The following is an 18,081-nucleotide window of genomic DNA, read 5'->3' as shown; positions in this document are numbered from 1 at the left end:
ATCTGAAATAATGAACGAGCGCAAACAGAACAAATAAGGAAGGGGGTGATTCCATTTGACAAGGAATATTTTTAACAGGTACAGAAAAGGAGTTTCAAACAAGGCATGTTTGCATTAGAAAAAAACATATTGAGTGCAAAAGAAGAATAACACATGCAGATGCAATTTTATATTTTTTTAGTGAATGATGCAATAAGCAGAAAAATCAATCAGAAACAATATGACATGAGACCAATACACAATGCAATAAATGATAAAACAACTTATTCATTTTACAACATAATCTCATAATACACTAACATAATTTACAAAGTAAAACTATAATCTATTGTAAAAGTGTTTTAAGCATTTGCATGCACTTTTGAAATGCAGTCAATCAATTCATTAAGTTATTCAGTAAATATTCATTTTTGTTGCTGATTACTTGAGTAATCTATTTCAGGCAAAAAAAAAATCATTTTCAGGGACAACTTTTCACAACCTACTGCATAAATATACATGTATAACCATGGAATAAGTTTTAACATTGCAGTGAATCAGCATTTTATTGGTGGTTGGTGGGGATTTTTTTACCTGATTGCTAAGAAAGCATGAATGCTTGTAAGCGAGCAACCTGGGGAGCGTTTCATCAACATTTATGTCCGACAAGTTGTCAGATCTGACAACTTTCCCCGATTCTGATTGGCTGAGAGGTACTGTTGCTATGGTAATTGTCGGATAAAACAGGACTTGTCAGATAAAATCCTTTCATGAAATGCTCCCCAGAGGACCGACAGTTTAAGGTCCTCTCCGAAGGACCTGGTAATAAGGATTAATGCCTTACCAAAGGGCACTAGCGCACCAAGTGGGAATCGAACCCGGATCACAAGAATACGAATCCCCCGCTCTACCAACTGAGCTATCGCGCTTTTGAGCAATTCAGGAGCAAAATCGCCCCAAGCCCCCATGTGATTTTACCCTGATCTATTTTATGATTTTATTAGTTTATTATTATCCTTATCATAATTACCATCATCAGTTCATCACCACCATCATTGTCATCCCTGTGATCATATTTATTCACTTGTATTATTATAATTATTGTAATATTATGTTAGGGCATGGCACTTTTTGATGTCTTGGTTCATTGTTTATGTGCATTCTTAGGTTATTTTGTTTGTTTTTTAGAAATGTTTTTGCTATATCCATGTTATCATAGCATTTTCTATGTCACCTTTTCGTCTAATAATGGGTCAGCCTAATTATAAAGATTTTTTTTTCCTTTTTGGCTGCTACCCCTCAGTATGATTCTGAACCATAATGCAATTTTTAGACTGTCTTTAAAACCGATTTGTAATACATGTATTTTAACTTTGTATTATACATGTATTTATTTTTTTTATGTAAAGGTTTTATTGAGAGAATAAAACAATTTGAATTTGAATTCCCATAGATAAATTTGTTTTCATTGGGTTTATGTTTTACTATGGGCTAATTCAATGATATTTGTATGTAACTTTATATATGTTCTATAACAATATGTGATCATTTGTTTAACAAATTTTCGGCATTACTCCTATTTGTTTAAGATCAGTATGCTCGATCTGTAATGAAAATCATAAGATCAGTATCTGTTTGAAAATCATAAATCATAAGTTATGATTTTCAAACAGATCGAGCATACTGATCTTATGATTTTCATTACAGATCGAGCATACTGATCTTAAACAAATAGGAGTAATGCCGAAAATTTGTTAAACAAATTATAATTTCCTCCAATAAAAGCCTCTTAATTTACTAATATGTGATCAACGAAGTAAAATCATTAATAATTCACTTGAAACATATCATCACAACACAAGTCATCTTCTTTATACAGTCTCAATTTTCAAGCCCTCTGAAACAGATAAAAACCCCATAATGATGAACTTGCCACTGCGATTGCAAAAAAAAGGAATTACCCAAAATTGTCTGAGACAAATTCAAGAGGAAACTGGTAATTATACATTTGTTAGGAATGATTGGATGTGACATACCATTACTGTAATATCTGTCCTTCAAAGTAAAATTGGGCACTCCCCCATCTATTTGTTCGAATGCCTTATCATGTGACATTGGTGAATCTGAAAGGGGGGTGGTATGGGTACATGTATATAGGGGAATATGCCCCTATCCCATGCTAATTTTTGGCACTCGGCCTCCCCTATTATGAAAAGACCCCCCCCCCCTTTTTTTTTTAAAGTGATTATTCTTTGCTGGTCAGACAAAAATAGAAAGAGATTGACCAAATTTCTGCACCCCTTTGTTTAAGATATCCTACATCATGCCCTTGCATGCCAGTGAGCTCTGACAATGTATATGTGACCACAGGAGGTGAGTACATGTATTCTATGAACTTCATTGGTTAGTAATACTAATTTGTTTTTCCCACCGATACATCTTTCGAGAGATCATCTGTTTTATGGAAGTTTTCAATAATGCAGACAAGGCATGTATCCATAGGAATAACTTCTGGCTCCGGTGAGAATATGGATTTGAACAAGAATTTGGAATGCACAAAATGTACAGTATATACCCATGTGTTTTTAATGTGGGGCATTTTCTTTTTTCAAAACATACTTTTAATAAATTATGCAAATTGTTTGATCAAAGAAATTACTTTTTTTCGAGGGGGGGGGGGAGAACCAGCAGGATTCAAATCTATCAACATCTACTCACAAGGCAACAACTCTATAATTATAGATATATAAGGCTACTCTTATATTTTCACTTCTATCTTGACTCATATGTTCAAAATATTATTCAACTTCTTTGATGGCTCAGATTCTTCATTCCTATATTCTTGCTTGCACAGAAAAGAAATATTGAGTTTTCATTGCACTGTCAAACAAATGAATAATTGAAGGACTTAAATCAAGAGAGAGAGCCAAGACAGCCGCACAAAGAACTACATTAATTATTTGGACAGGTCAAAATAGTCTGGCATGTATCTCTAAAACCAAGCATAATAAAGGTTAAAGATGTCAGTTTGCAACTACGCCTTGAATGCTAGCCAATTAATGCTGTAATCAAGAGGACACATACAAATTGCTTAATATGGGGAAACTTCCAAAATAAAACAAAATTAACCAGAAAAGTTAAATATCAAATGTGGGTTATTTGCATACATTCTATGTACTAAGAAGTATAACTTATATACCTTATATACATGTACATGTATCTAATTCTCATTTTTACTTTATATTGCCCTTAATACTTGATTTACTAATTTATTCAATTTAACCAAATTTCACTTTTTCAAATGCCACTTTATTATCTTCATGATAAATGATCTATTAATCATTCTATTGAGTGAGGGATTACATTATATCAGGAGACCCTCCTCCATTTTTCTACAAATGAAGACATGAAGATAAACACAAAGAAAGATAAGTTTCCAAAGTAGTGGTCACATTCAAATCAAATAAGAATTAAAGTCCTTGAATTTCTACTTTAAACTTGAATTAAATCTAACCTAATAAATGTGTCTTTGAATGTGATGTGACTGTTTAATTCTCAAAATTCAATGTTTAAAATTTCAAGTGAATACAATACAAAATGGACGGATATAATAGTATGCATTGTAGTCAAATTCAGTGGACAAAAGTGGGCTCATTTCCAGCCTTTGTTAATTTTTTTTTTGCAATTCATTTATCGATGACATCATGTATCATGATTGTAAGCATCAAGCATTTGTTCTTTGTGATTCAAATCAAATTCACTATGTGTGAATGGTTGACAAAGAAAAAAATAAATTGTGATTCAAATTTCTCTGTGTATAAACATTCCTATAGCCCCCTTGGTTGGTGCATGCAATTTATGAATTATCATTACAATCAGTTCCAACTTTGGATCGCTTTCAAAATGAGTGTCTATGATTGCAATTTCAAGAATTGACAAACGCAGTTTCTTCTGCACTCGATTGCATTCTGAATATTCTTATTTTATATTTATCTGCAACAGACCCTGCACACTTTCAAGAATCGAGAAATGTACAGAGAAGTTTCAATTTGTCACTGATCTCAGTGACATCTTTGGTTCTGATTCGTCGAGAGATGCTGTAACTATTTAGGTAACTGTATTTAAATGGCAACTTCTCAGTGACGACAGTCTTCATGAAACAGGATCCTGTTTCATGAAGAGTTACAACTGTTGTAACTTTGCCATTATGGTAACTATCATGTTAACCTTAATTTTGATTGGCTGCTGAGCCCTGTTGCCATAGTAGTTGTCATCATGGCATGTACATGTAACTCTTTATGAAACTGGCCCAGAACTTTGTTTAAATGCAGTGAAATGCTTGATTTTTAACTGGTCAAGAAGCATTGTTACTATGAATGTCAGCTATTCAGTAACGACATCAGCCTTCAATGAAACAGTGCTCTGATACCCATGCAATCAAACCGCACAAGATTTACATCATGATGCAAGAGCTAACAACGTGAAACAAAAACAATCAATTTTAAAGATAGGGTAATAGTTATCAAAGCACAAAATAAATCATATCTATTATGAACATTTTATTTTGCTGAAATGCAAGAGAATGCAATTACATGCATGTTAATACTGGAATGCTTGCAAGTGCACGACTCGAAGAGGACAAGAATACGAAAAGACAAAATAAGTGTATGAAAATTACCACAGGTATTCATGATGGTGTAAAAGTTTAAATCCTAATTTAAATTTGTGGTCTAAAATGGGTGGTCAATATTGCCCCAAATATGAAATGGCAGATGTTTGATTTATCAGTAATTTGGTGCTTAAGCTGCCCAAAAATATCACAGGATGAGCAGTGAGATACTTTCCTGAACATCAAACATGACGAACCAGAATCCAATCAATAAAATACCAACAAATGGAGCACTGTTTGCATTCCATAATTTGACCTTTCTTCTGACATTGACATGTTAAGATTTTAACTAAATAGTACACCAGAATGAATATTATGGGGAAGGGTGTCAATAATTCAACGAGAACATGCTCTCAATGTCTACAGTACATTAACACACAATTAACACAACAGCAGGCAGGGGAGGATACTAAATGCACTTCTCAGGGGGTGCCACTTTTTAATTCTAAAAAACATTGAAATCATAACATACATGTATAACATGGCCCTAAGGTGCAGATCCCCCTTGATTATTGAAGTCTGCAATACGCATAGGCTTTTACAGAGATCACCCATTTCCGGTAAGCAATGAGTTAAAGAGGTATCTCTATAGCCAAGAGTATGTGTAACAATGTCACATTTTTCTCGTTATGAGAGTGGCATCCCCCAAGTTCTTCACTGGGTGAGCAAAGGGAAAACGGGGGAGGGATTCTGGGAGGCAGGCATACAACGATCCAAGCAAAGCCTTACCCAAGAAAGGGAGGGGGCGCTATACTCTAAGCACCCCGTTCAACGCACTCAGCCCCCCACTCAGCTTATAGGCCGTCATTTTTTTCATCTGATGGATGGGCCAAAGTTTCTGGGGTCTACGTGTCACGTCAAACCATACCGCATGATAATAGGGCAGAGTTTTACAGGTGGGGCAGGGGAGGGGGGTGATTTTCAATGGGGGAGGGGGTGGGTGTCGCAGATGGGGAGGGACAAATGGCATAGTTTTGTTCCAGTGATGTGGGTGGGGGAGGGGCGGGGCACGGTGCAGAAGAGAATGACAGAAAGCCAAAAGGGGGGAAAGAGATACATATAAAATGGTTAATTGAACGTACAGTACATTAGACGGTACACTGAAGAAATGATCTATGCAATGTATGTATGGTCTTAAGATTATTCTACTGAATCAAGTACAGGACTCAGGAAATACATTTCAAACTTTCACACTACAATCTACCAGAATGGTATGGTTAGAACACGATAGAAGATGGCGCTAAGGGAATGCGATACATGATTCAAAACATCATCATCCTGTACCATACATGGGCAATGATTCAAAGAACTATTTCATATGGACTATTTCAATGAAGTGCGAATTACAAGAATCTCTGAGACTATGCACAACTTTTAAAGCTACCATTACAGGAAGAAATTTCTTTGATAATAAATCGTGGACGATTTGTGATAATTACTGTAACATAAGCATTCTCTGCCTTTTTTCAAGAGCGGCATGTTATATTAAGCTATTATAATGCCAAAAGTTGCATTTTCACACATGTAGCAAAGAAAAAATAAGGATTTTTTCAGCAATATGGGATGTATAGCTTTCCATTGATTGTTAGTTAAGCATTTAATGCAACAGCTGAGGTTAAAAACGATTAATAAAGCAATGATAAAGACTTAACTGGGGAGGGTGATACAAACCGCATGTTTACAAAACCGAAACAACAATCATATTTGTCCTTGTTTCTAGTCATTTTCATAATACATTGATATAAAAAATGAAAAAATTACTCAATCTACAACCAGGAAGTGGACCTCTCAACTCCCCGGTACATCTCTCTTGGTCATTTCTGCTTACTTTTTCCACATAATAATCATTGACAATTATAAACCAAAAATTTTGAAAAATAAATAGGGCACTAAATGTGACTTTTACTGAAATGCATTTTATAAGAAAAGATCCAGCCTCGTCACAAAGCCTGTAACAAATCATGTTGCACTTCTGAAATAAATTCATTTTAAAATTTTGTCTTTTTTTTAAACAAGAAATACATCTTTTTTCTCCAAATAATAAAATGTAAAATTTCAACTTCACAATTTAAAGGATTACACAATTTTAAGATATAATTTATTTTCATTGAAAATGAATACATCATACAAGAACAAAAACTCAAATACCATATGATCTGGATATGTGCATGAAAGGGAGTATACACATAAATGATTAAAAAAGAAATGATATTAATAATAAGACAGAAAGTGAGACTAGTAATAGCCACAAAATCTACTAAACAAAGGAGATAATATAAATGCTTTAGGATATATTGGTGCATTATGAATTGGAATGTGAAAAATGCTAAAGCTACATGTAAATGAAAGGTATTAAATTGCATATCAGGAATTAAAAAAAAATTGGGTCATGTGTTCTTTACAAATAAATGAAAATTAAATGAAATACAGAGGAAATATGACTGAATAAAATGGGGGGGGGCGGAAGAGACATAATAGTCTACTGGGTGTACGACAGGGATGGATCAAGTGTGTAAAATTACAATACAAATTTATTAAATCAAACTTGACTTTCACTTCTACGGTATTTGGATATAAAGGAAATTGTTAAAAACCAAACTAATCAAGAGGATTTTTTTTAAATGGCCAGTATTAAAGTGAGGAAGATATATACACCAAAAGAGCAATTTTGAGATTTGTTTTTTTCACATGATACTTGTTTTGTTGTAAAATCAACAGTATCAAAATAAACATTAATGATATGAGAAATGGAAGAAAAAAGGTGAAGTGATGATTGATGACCAACCTTTTGCTAAAAATAAGGGCAAATACAATTTTAAAATGCAATAGATGGTTTAAATTTTGAAGCGGATCAGAAAATCAAAATTAAATGATTTTTACTTTGTGTGCACTATTTGTTTTATTTTGGTGGGGGAGGGAATTGGATGGAATGTCTATAACTTATAAAGATCATAAAAAATGGAAAGAGGTAAAACATGAAGTGAAGATTTCAATGACAAAAAAAGAGAGAGAGAGAGAGGAGGGACTCACTTTTCTTCTACTACCGTCTCTGTCCCTTTTGTCTCTTCCACTATTATCTTCTCATCCTCGGCCAGAAACACGTGAGGCGCCGCCTCCAAGGGAACTATTGCCATGGTAACAGGGTATGGTGGAGGAGAAGAGAAAATTGAAAAATAAAAATTGAAAATAAATCAAAAATAAATTGAAAAAAAAGATAAATAAAAACTGAAGGGGAGGAGTTGGTGGAAGGGTAGTGGGGAGTGTTAGAATTGATTTTCTGTTTAAAAAGAGAGGCGAGTTCAAAAGAATCCTTCAAATAATGGGTTCTAATACCCTTCTCTTTGCTACCCAACAACGGGTAAATCAGACGAATATTTTGAAGAAATTGATAAACATAGGGGGAGGAATGAAATGTACCACGCGACCTCCTACTTTAGGTTCATGTCATATAATCAAATAAACTTCCTGTCATCACCGAGGCCGAGAAGAATTTCTGAAGAAAAGATGGAAGACAGTGTAATTCTGATATTTCCCATGATTCCACACCAAATGAATAAATATCACACAGCTTTATAGCAGGCCTTTACATAATAATGTCGCACACCTTTTTTTTTTTTAGTAATGAAGTAAAAGCAGCAATCTTATCTGATGTTCTTCCCTGAATTATGCAAAATACATTTTTCTGCTTTAATTTCCTCAACCAAAGACATCTAAAATCAATCATTATTGACAAATTCATCATACAATATATATGCAAATATACATATAATGAAGCCTAGCAATATGAGAGCCACTCTGATATTTTCCCATTATTTCACCAAATGAATAATCAAGCTAAAGCTTCATATGCAGGCTTATACATCCCTTTATTATTACCATTTTTTGCTCTTCCCCATTCCCCATGTTATACAAAAACATTATTCTTCTGTATCTAAGCCTACACTGCAGAGGAGTTTTAAAAACCTATCATTGTCCAGTAATTGACATGTATACACAAGTTCCGCAAATTGTATGTTCTTTTCTAAATTTGTTAAGAATACAGAAGATAGACGGGAAGGACATGATTAAACCATGACATAAAACAAAAACATAAAATGAGAGCAAAAGGCCAAACTGGCTCAGACATGTACATGATTATGTCAACAGAGGGGGTAGTTTATTAAGGTTCAGGCATGGGGAAAGAAAAAAGCAGGGAGTTACTGGGTTAAGCAGAGGTCAATAGATAAGGAAGAAAAGATCTGGGGCCCAAGACACAAAGGTTAGCGATTAATCGTATGCTTGTTCTTATGACTGATTGTACAGTGTAGTCAATGCAATCAATCATAGAAAACTGTTCTACGATGATTGCTAAGCTTTGTGTTACGGACCCCTGGATCCTGCAACAATAAGGTTAGCGATTGATTGTAAGGCAGATTTTATGATTGATTGCACTGCTAATCATGTGCAATCAATTGCACAAATCAACTACACGATCAATCGCTACACTTCGTGTTACTGGAGCCTGGAGAGAATTTCATGAAGCACCTTGTCAGTGGATTTCACCAAAAGATTTGATTTCAGCCAATCAGATGCAAGGATTTTAGTAGCTTATAACATGTTGGTGAAAAATCACCAATGCAGTGCTTCATGAAACACTCTAATGGTTACTGGTGTTTGCACAGGAGGTAAATGCAGTTAAGCAGGGGGAAGGAAATGTTAATGATTTCATGTCCAATTGCTTCCTTCTTCATGCCATTACAGCTGTTTAACGACACTACCATATTCACTGCAACAGTCCTTTCAGGATTAACCACGTGGTCAACCAGGAGCCTCCTCCAAGTTAAGGATAACATTGCTCATGAGAAATTACCAATCTCCCTATTAAACTGCTACTGAAAGACAATTTGTCCATGAACACAACCTTAGAATGATGACTTGACGTATCACCCCCTCAGCCCCCCCCCCCCTTCCCCGCATCATAGAGACTATTGGTAGGATGTAAAAAACAAACTTTAGAAAAAATATATAAACTCCCATGCATTTCTTTAAGTTTTCAAGCACTATAATTGGCCCATTGACTGCGTTATTCTCATAAACTAGCATGGAAGTAGCTGATGCCGGCCTTAAGGGACTCGGAACTTCCGACCTCGACTAATCCCTATTAACTAGCCAACTATTTTCTTCTTAATTTACACACTTGCAAATACCCAAACAATATTTAGTTTCCTCCTTTCTTGCAATAATTCAAACAAACTGAAAGGATTTGTAGCACTAGACAACCATGCACTCTAGATTCTTCCTACTTTTCTTGACAACTCTCCAGGGGAATACCTGTCACCATGGACTCTTCTGTGGTGGTCAGGAAATCACAGACACCTTTGGTGTGGGGTTCAGGGGATGAAAACTTTGTTTTACACATAAAGGCCCGTATTCTGAAGTCAGGTTTAACTTAAACTCAGGTTTAAAGTTGTGGTTTAAGTATGGACAGCCAATTGTTACATAAATCACTAACAGTGGAGACATCATACTTCAGCTCAATCGGCTCTCAAATCATTCATAATTGTGTAGGAGGTATAAATAAAAATTGTCTTCAATATCGATGAATCAGGAAAGAGCCCAGTAAACATAAGAAACACACAATTTAATAAAAATTTTGATACTTTTGGCTTTCCATACTTAAACCACAACTTTAAACCTGAGTTTAAGTTAAACCCGACTTCAGAATACAGGCCAAAGAGTTTTCAATTTCACATTACTTTGTTTGTCAGCAAGGAAATTAGAGCCAGTCATCTGGTTTTGATATGCAATGAGTGCTTGTCGTATTTTTTTTTTGCTGTGAACGGTTCTGACTTGCATGACCACCATAGTGATAAACTCTAGTCAGGGGATACTAAGTTAGAACCAGTTGGCTGTAGCAAGGTTCATGGTATTACTGGAGCTTGTGCCCATGCGATTGGGGTCAATTGTCAATTATATCTTATCATATTCAAAAGACATAGATAGAATTTCAGTAGCATCGATCATCTGACAACTTTTCTTTGTTCTGATTTGCTGGGTAATACAGGTGTCTAACTGTTCCAATAGTAAAATGTCAGATTTTGTCACATTAAAATAATATGACAAATCCTATGTGAAAACACTACCCCAAGGAGTGTCATTGGGGGAAGTTTCACCAATCTTAACACGGGAGAAAAAAAATCTGCATAAGTCCTCTAAGCCAAACTGAAAGCCATGCAAGTCAATAGCAGCACTGAAACTAATCTGAAGAAATTCATGTAAGTCACTGGGTATTAAAAAATATTAATCCCAAATTATGTGAATTATCTTTGTATAGGGACCACACTGTTCCCCCTGGCAATGGGTTAAGGTACACATATTATCATCAAAGTCAATTTAAAAATCTGGAGTCTAGAATTGGTGAAACACTGCTACCCTAGAACCTAAATTAAAACTTAGCACGAGATCCTTGATCAAAGGGAACATGGTGAAAATGGTCACTTTTGACTCCAAAACCTTCTTCTTTCTGGGGGCTCAAATTCTCAATTTGTGCCGTCGCCTTGTCCTTTCACTATCTTAATTCATGATCTGAAATATGCAACTCATCAGCTAATTGTGGTCCAATTAAAAACACAAGATTCAATTGGAGAGGAAGTCAGTGAACATCGCAGTGGACATCTCCACACATGGCGAACATATCGCATGAAACATAGAGGGAGATCCCGGCCCAACCTCTATTCTAACCCACTATATTCAAAGGAACGAAGACAGAAGCATAGGTCGGGCCACCAAACGGCAAAGATAGAAGTCAAGGCATTACCTGAGTTGCTGGCATTACGGGAGCCGGCGCTTGTGCAGTAGGCCTCTATCACTTTCAGTATTCTGTTATCCTCCTCTAAAACTTGACTGTCCAGTTTCTGGATGATTGCTGATTCAAGGTTCTTGTCTCCTTTCCCTTCAGGTACAGATAGATATGAAGAACAGAGATTCATGACAGATATAATAATAACAATAACTTTACATTGTGTGCAATTTCTATATGTATATACTCGACTGCGCATTACAATAATGTTATCTTAATTAATATTACGTAAATCTTGACTGTCTTGCATTTTGGATAGTTGTCAAGTCTATTTTCTCATCACCTTTCCCCCTCATGACAAACAGGGAATGATGATGAAGATCTTTATGGCTTTAGGTTATTCTAGAAAAAATTGTCACATTCCACAAAAATTGTGTTGCAATTTCTCTTGTCATCACCACCTTTTCACATCATCATCCCTTTTTTTTTTACAGAACTTAAATGTACTAATTACCTGTGCTTGATGGCTAGACATGCTTTGGTATGAATACAAAAGCAGATTTCAAACAAGGGTATTATGGATGTAAATTTTATGGGCATTCACTAAGTATTTATCTGCTTTCACCGCAAAGAAATAGTTGGGCTATTTCCTATGAAGCCTGTCATGCCATAGCACAAAATTTGGAGATTGATTGTACAACTGATTTTCACATTTCATTGTAATCCATTGATAATAATAAATAAATCCAATAATCAAACAATCAAATGTGTCCTACAATCAATTGCACAGCTTTGTTCAACAGGACCCATAGTCAGTAGGTAACACAGTACTCCCTGGGTTATGTTACAGTCACACCAACGAAACAGACTCCAGACCAACCAATGGTACCTCACTGGTAATAACGTTATAATTTTCACCTGTCTGGAGTCATTTCTGTTGGTGTGACTAGCATTACGTAGAGGTGTTTTGGCTCAGTGGATACGTCTCCAGACTTTGAACCACTGGGTTCAGGGTTCAAATCCCTCTGGAGCACTTATGCCCTTTGGCGAGACGTTTATCAATATTTGCCACTCTCCACCCAGGTGTAGTAAATGGGTGCTGATAGGAAGGAATTCCTTGAATGCTTGAGCGTCCGATCAGGATAGCCATGCTACAGCCGGGGTAATAGTATTCAGCACTTAGAAACATTGCATTAAGCGCTATATAAATGTTGCATATTATTATTGTGTTGTGAATGAGAGAGACTTCCTCACCTTTCTTTTTACTGGACTGAAGCATACGCCTCTTGCCCTTGGGGCTTTTCCCGCTACCCTCCTTGCGCGCCCAGATGGTCATGGGGTTGATGGGTGGGGCAGGACGCAGGCATGTGATGACGTTGCCGTGCCTCATTGCCATGGGGACGGGGGAGGCAAGGTCGCGGCAATTTGCTAGGATGGGACTGTTGGACGTGATGTGGTTGGAGTCCGGGAGGGACGTTGGTGCCCCTGGTTTGCCTGCAGTCTGTGGAAAAATTGAGAGTATTATGGAGAATAAGATACTGCAGGTTCTATTGACATCTACATAGATTCAAAAGAAGTCCAGTACAACTACCGACCATCAATACAAATATATTTGGATAGTATTATCAGTTGCTTTCATATGCTATCCTCGTTTATCTTGGGCTACTCTCAAATGCTACCATATGCAATCCTTGTTTTTCTTGGGCTACCATTTACAAACCATTGCAACATCCTTCCAACCATGTTTCACGCTACAAATTATTGTAAACCATCCAATATCAGTTCAGGCTATGTTTGTGTTATAATCTACACTAAAAGGGACTGAGGGTAATACCATAAATCCACATTTGGTAGAAAACAATCTTGGACAGGTTAGCAGCATTGGAGGGAAATCCAACCTTGGTCATAAAATTATGTGAGAGCGGAGAGGAATAAATTAAACAGAATGATGAACGTTTGGAAGAAATCGGATAAGCAATCAGAAAGTAATGACCGTTTTCAAACTGATATCCCTAAGACTATGTAAATTTCAAATTGGCAACTGGGTAAGTAAATTATGACAAGTGGTAAGAACGACTTTCCCATAGGTTTTTTACTGCATTGGGGCAGTAATCAAAGTAGAACAAGGTAGCATATTGCTTGATGTCCTTGTGAAAGGAAAATAGAATATGAATAAATACTTTAGAAAAAAATGACTCTAGCAAATTCATGTATTGGAGTAAATGGAAGGCTAGCCTAGTTCTTTCTTTACATCACTATAACATCACCAATGCTGCCAATCTGAAGTCTCCATAGGTAGAGTGATTAGCAATCATTACAATTCATAACTAGCTTATTGTTTGTCCGCTTTTGTTTTTTCCTCTAAAAATAACCTAATTTTGGTTGAATTACACTTAATTCTAGGACTGGTCACTGGGATGAAAGAAAATGTAAGAGAGGACAGGATACTCACCTGTGAAGGAGGCACAGGAGGGGGTGACCCAGACATTGCAGGAGACGGCGTTGAGTTCGTCTGCGGAACTCTTGAGGGCGCCACCTCGATGGCGTCAAACAGCTGCTCTCGATCCAGGACCGACGGACAGGTGATCTTGGTCTTGTCAAGACCGGGTGCATTCATCTCAAAGGCTCCCTGCTCCTTCTCCGTGTCCGGTAACCTGTTGACCCGCACCGATGTGATGGGATACCTTCCCTGTAATGTGGACATTCATATCAATTCAAAGTTTATTCATTTCAATACAGAAATTCAGCTGAGTACATAAACTTAAAGCCTACTTACACACCCAACACCTTTCAGAGGCCCACCTGTATTGAAACATGAACATGATTTTTCTTTTAAGGGAGAGTGAAGTAGGAACACGTAGGAACCCATTTTCATATTAGGCATTTAAACTGAACAATCTGGAGCACAATTTGGTTTGAATTTTTCTTTTAATTTGTGAAAATTTGTAAGCCTCCCCCCCAGCCCACCTGGAAAGGCTTCACTACCCTACCAGTGAGCCACGGAGCACCAGTTGGGAAGCGTTACCTAAGAGGAAGGATTTAAGAAATGCTTAAAATAAAAAAAAGGTGTGCACTGTGCAATATTGCATCTTACCAAGAAGATAAAGCCATTCATTCCAGGTGTTGGAGACAGCATGATGAGACATTGATGGAAGACTAGGAAGAACCTTTCACATTTGGCTCCATCGATGTAAACGGCACCCTGCGTCATTTCTATCACCTCACCCAAATGATGAATTTCCTAGACAGATGGTAAGATAATGAGAGCAGTGTTATAGCTACAGTGGACGGCAGTGGTTGGCCCAACCTTTACAGAAGGTTTCTGACCATCACTCATCATGAAAAACACTGCTTTCGTCCACCACTAATTTCTAATGAGAAGTGTTTCAAACCAACTCCTTGCAAAGAGGAATTGCATTCGGGTTCTATTCCATCTTTAATCTTGTTTTATTTGCATTATTTACATTAAACATTCTTATATTTGATAACTACTAGCTTATTTTCAAAGATTTGCTAATGTCAGATTGTTATTACATTGATGTTCCTTCACTTTTGGCTTTAAGCATTTTATCACATTTTTTGTCCGAGTTGTCAGATCTGACAACTTTCCTCAATTTTGATTGGCTGAGAACTGTTACTATGGCGACTGTCAAATAAAACAGGACTTTTCGGATAAAACGTCTGACACGTCCATTTCATAAAATGCTCACTAGAGTTAATTTCCAACTTAAAGATTAATGAACCACCATACTGATCTACATTAGAATTCACAGAATATCTCTTTGATTTCATGAAGAACTATGACGAATTTCAAATTCGTGAACGCATGACCTTGCAATATGCTACAGGGGAAAGATAATAACATTAAATGAATGTTGTACATACTTCTCCTTCCCAGCCTTGGATAGGACCAGTAAAGATATCAAGTTCTATCTCCTTCCGTTTCCTCATTGCTTGGCAATATGTCTGTACATGACAGAAGAGACAAAGAGAGGAGTAAGAGTGGGAGAGATGAGGGAGAACATGATAGAGATGAGACAGACAGACAGACAGACAGAAAGGCATGAAGAGACAGAGAGAGAGAGAGACAGACAGAAAGGCATGAAGAGACAGAGAGAGACAGACAGACAGAAAGGCATGAAGAGACAGAGAGAGACAGACAGACAGAAAGGCATGGAGAGACAGAGAAAGAGAGGAGACAGACAGACAGAAAGGCATGAAGAGACAGAGGCAGACAAACAGACAGAAAGGCATGAAGAGACAGATAAAGCCAGAGAGAAAGGGGGAACTGACAGAGTTAAAACTTAATTATACACTCAAGTATATAAAATAACATTTTTTATCACGAACAAAAATTGGTAGTCCTATATTGAAATGAGGAATATTGCCCATGATAATTATAATACTCTGCAAATTTTGATGAAATTCATCATTTATCTAATCATTAAAATCTTTCTTCTTCCATATCCAACATTACACAAAACATATGATTCTATTTCAATAACAGCAAAAATATATATTGATTTGCAAATTATAATTTACATTTTTAGACAAAAATATCTTGATATAGACCAAGGAATCAAATGTTGAAAATTAAATTAAATGATAAGATACGCTTGTAATGCATTCTCCCTGTCACAAAAATATTGCATTATCTGAAATGTTAGGAAATCTAATCTAAAAAAAAAATTTTAAAGTTGAACACCAGCAAAAGATGACTATGTAAATCCTCACCCCTAAACCAAAGAGATACAGTAGTGCTAAAAAGTTTTTGAACTCTACCAGAAAAATCCGGCCCTTCATGCCGAGTGTTGAAAGTAGACAACAATATTACGATGTCCGCGGCCAGGGAAACAAACTTCATTGAATGTAATATTTCATCCCCTAACTTCACAATTAAGCATCTAAAAAGATGGCAGATATTGAACACTTGTGGGGGGGTTCACTAACTTCTTAGCACCACTGTATTAGACTGCTGGTCCTGTTTAGCCAAGACAGAGACAGAGAAAGAGCCAAATATACTCACAGCAATTTCTTTATAGACTGAGATGGCTGTTGACATATCGATTTTATCTGGATGACCAGCCTAAATAGAAAGAAAAAGAAAAAATTAAGTAAACAAGTGGAATGGCTCTGGCTGTCTCACCTGCATCACACAATTCAATATAGCACCAGTGCTAACTTTGAAAACTACTATGAAATAATTATTCACAAAAAAACAACATTCATAAGATTATACAATACTACGTTCATTGACATTTGACCTTGATCATGTGACCTAATACTTGTCAGTGATACTTGATTACCCCTACATCCACATTTCATACACTATATCTATAAACTTTGAAAGTTATGACAGCAATCTAATAATTACCTCTAAAATGGCCAAAGTTCAATGACCTTAAATGACCTTTGACCTCGGTCATGTGACCTGAAACTCACACAGAATGTTCAGTGATACTTGATTACTCTTATGTCCAAGTTTCATTAACTAGACCAATAAACGTTCAAAGTTATGATGGTAATTCAACAAATACCCCCAATTTGGCCAAAGTTCATTGACCCTAAGTGACCTTTGACCTTAATCATGTGACCTGAAACTTGCACAGAATTTTCAGTGATACTTGATTACTCTTATGTCCAAGTTTCATGAATCAGATCCAGATACCCCATTTGGCCAAAGTTCATTGACCCTAAATGACCTTTGACCTTGGTCATATGACGTGAAACTCAGGCAGGATGCTCAGTAATACACGATTAACCTTATGTCCAAGTTTTATGAACTAGGTCCATATATTTCCTAAGTTATGATGACATTTCAAAAACTTAATCTTCGGTTAAGATTTTGAGATGTTGATTCCCCCAACATGGTCTAAGTTCATTGACCCTAAATGACCTTTGACCTTGGTCATGTGACCTGAAACGCAGGCAGAATGTTCAGTAATACTTGATTAACCTTGTGTATGGGCAAGTTTCATAAACTAGGTCCATATACTTTCTAAGTTAGAAAAACTTAATCTTAGGTTAAGATTTGGTGTTGATGCCGCTGCCGTCGTCGCCGCCGGAAAAGCAGCACCTATAGTCTCACTCTTCTATGCAGGTGAGACAAGAATTGAACATTTTTAAAAGAAAATGAAAAGAAGGTGTGTGTTTTATAAGGTTGTTACTTATGAATGATGTACCGCATGATTGGGACCCTTCATGTGCTAAATGTTATACCCTAACTTTGTAGTGGTGTTTATTTAAAGGACACCCCAACAAAAAAGCTAATTTGAATAAAAGGAGAAAACTCCAACAAGCGTAACACTGAAATTTCATCAGAATCAGATGTAAAATAAGGAAGTTATGACATTTCAAAGTTTTGCTTAATTTCACAAAACAGTTATATATGTATGCACATTCTGGTGGGTATGCAAATGAAAAGACTATGATGTGATCCACTCACTATTTCTTTTGTATTTTATTATATGAAATATTCTAATTTTCTCCTCATTGTCAAGTGATACAACTATTAATTTCTCTTTGAACATGTGGCATTAGCATTTTTTAATACTCCATGTATATGGTTCAGTCAAGTCAGTCCTTGTTTTGAAATCTATAAAAAATGAAATATTGTATTCAAACAACAAAAAACACAAGAAATATTGAGTGACGG

General features: G+C 36.2%; 1 protein-coding gene across 3 annotated transcripts in view; it reads right to left on the bottom strand.

The window, feature by feature from the left end:
• LOC121429448 (rho guanine nucleotide exchange factor 7-like) overlaps positions 1 to 18,081 on the bottom strand; it is a 63,591-nt gene that overhangs the window by 3,513 nt on the left and 41,997 nt on the right. Inside the window, exons 9-16 of one of the 3 annotated variants that reach the window (XM_041626455.1) lie at positions 16,453 to 16,512; positions 15,312 to 15,392; positions 14,521 to 14,667; positions 13,879 to 14,115; positions 12,681 to 12,927; positions 11,445 to 11,579; positions 7,679 to 7,772; positions 5,378 to 5,493 (exon numbers count right to left, since the gene is read on the bottom strand). In XM_041626455.1, the coding sequence (XP_041482389.1) occupies positions 5,397 to 5,493; positions 7,679 to 7,772; positions 11,445 to 11,579; positions 12,681 to 12,927; positions 13,879 to 14,115; positions 14,521 to 14,667; positions 15,312 to 15,392; positions 16,453 to 16,512 (1,098 nt within the window). In that variant the 3' untranslated portion in view covers positions 5,378 to 5,396. The remainder of the gene's footprint in view (positions 1 to 5,377; positions 5,494 to 7,678; positions 7,773 to 11,444; positions 11,580 to 12,680; positions 12,928 to 13,878; positions 14,116 to 14,520; positions 14,668 to 15,311; positions 15,393 to 16,452; positions 16,513 to 18,081) is intronic. The other 2 variants (XM_041626454.1, XM_041626456.1) reach the window with 2 other exon arrangements.

Source organism: Lytechinus variegatus, chromosome 16 (assembly GCF_018143015.1).
Source record: "Lytechinus variegatus isolate NC3 chromosome 16, Lvar_3.0, whole genome shotgun sequence".
In the NCBI taxonomy this organism is placed as follows: domain Eukaryota; kingdom Metazoa; phylum Echinodermata; class Echinoidea; order Temnopleuroida; family Toxopneustidae; genus Lytechinus; species Lytechinus variegatus.
Note: the sequence above shows the minus strand (reverse complement) of the source record. Positions and strands in the feature narration are given on the sequence as shown.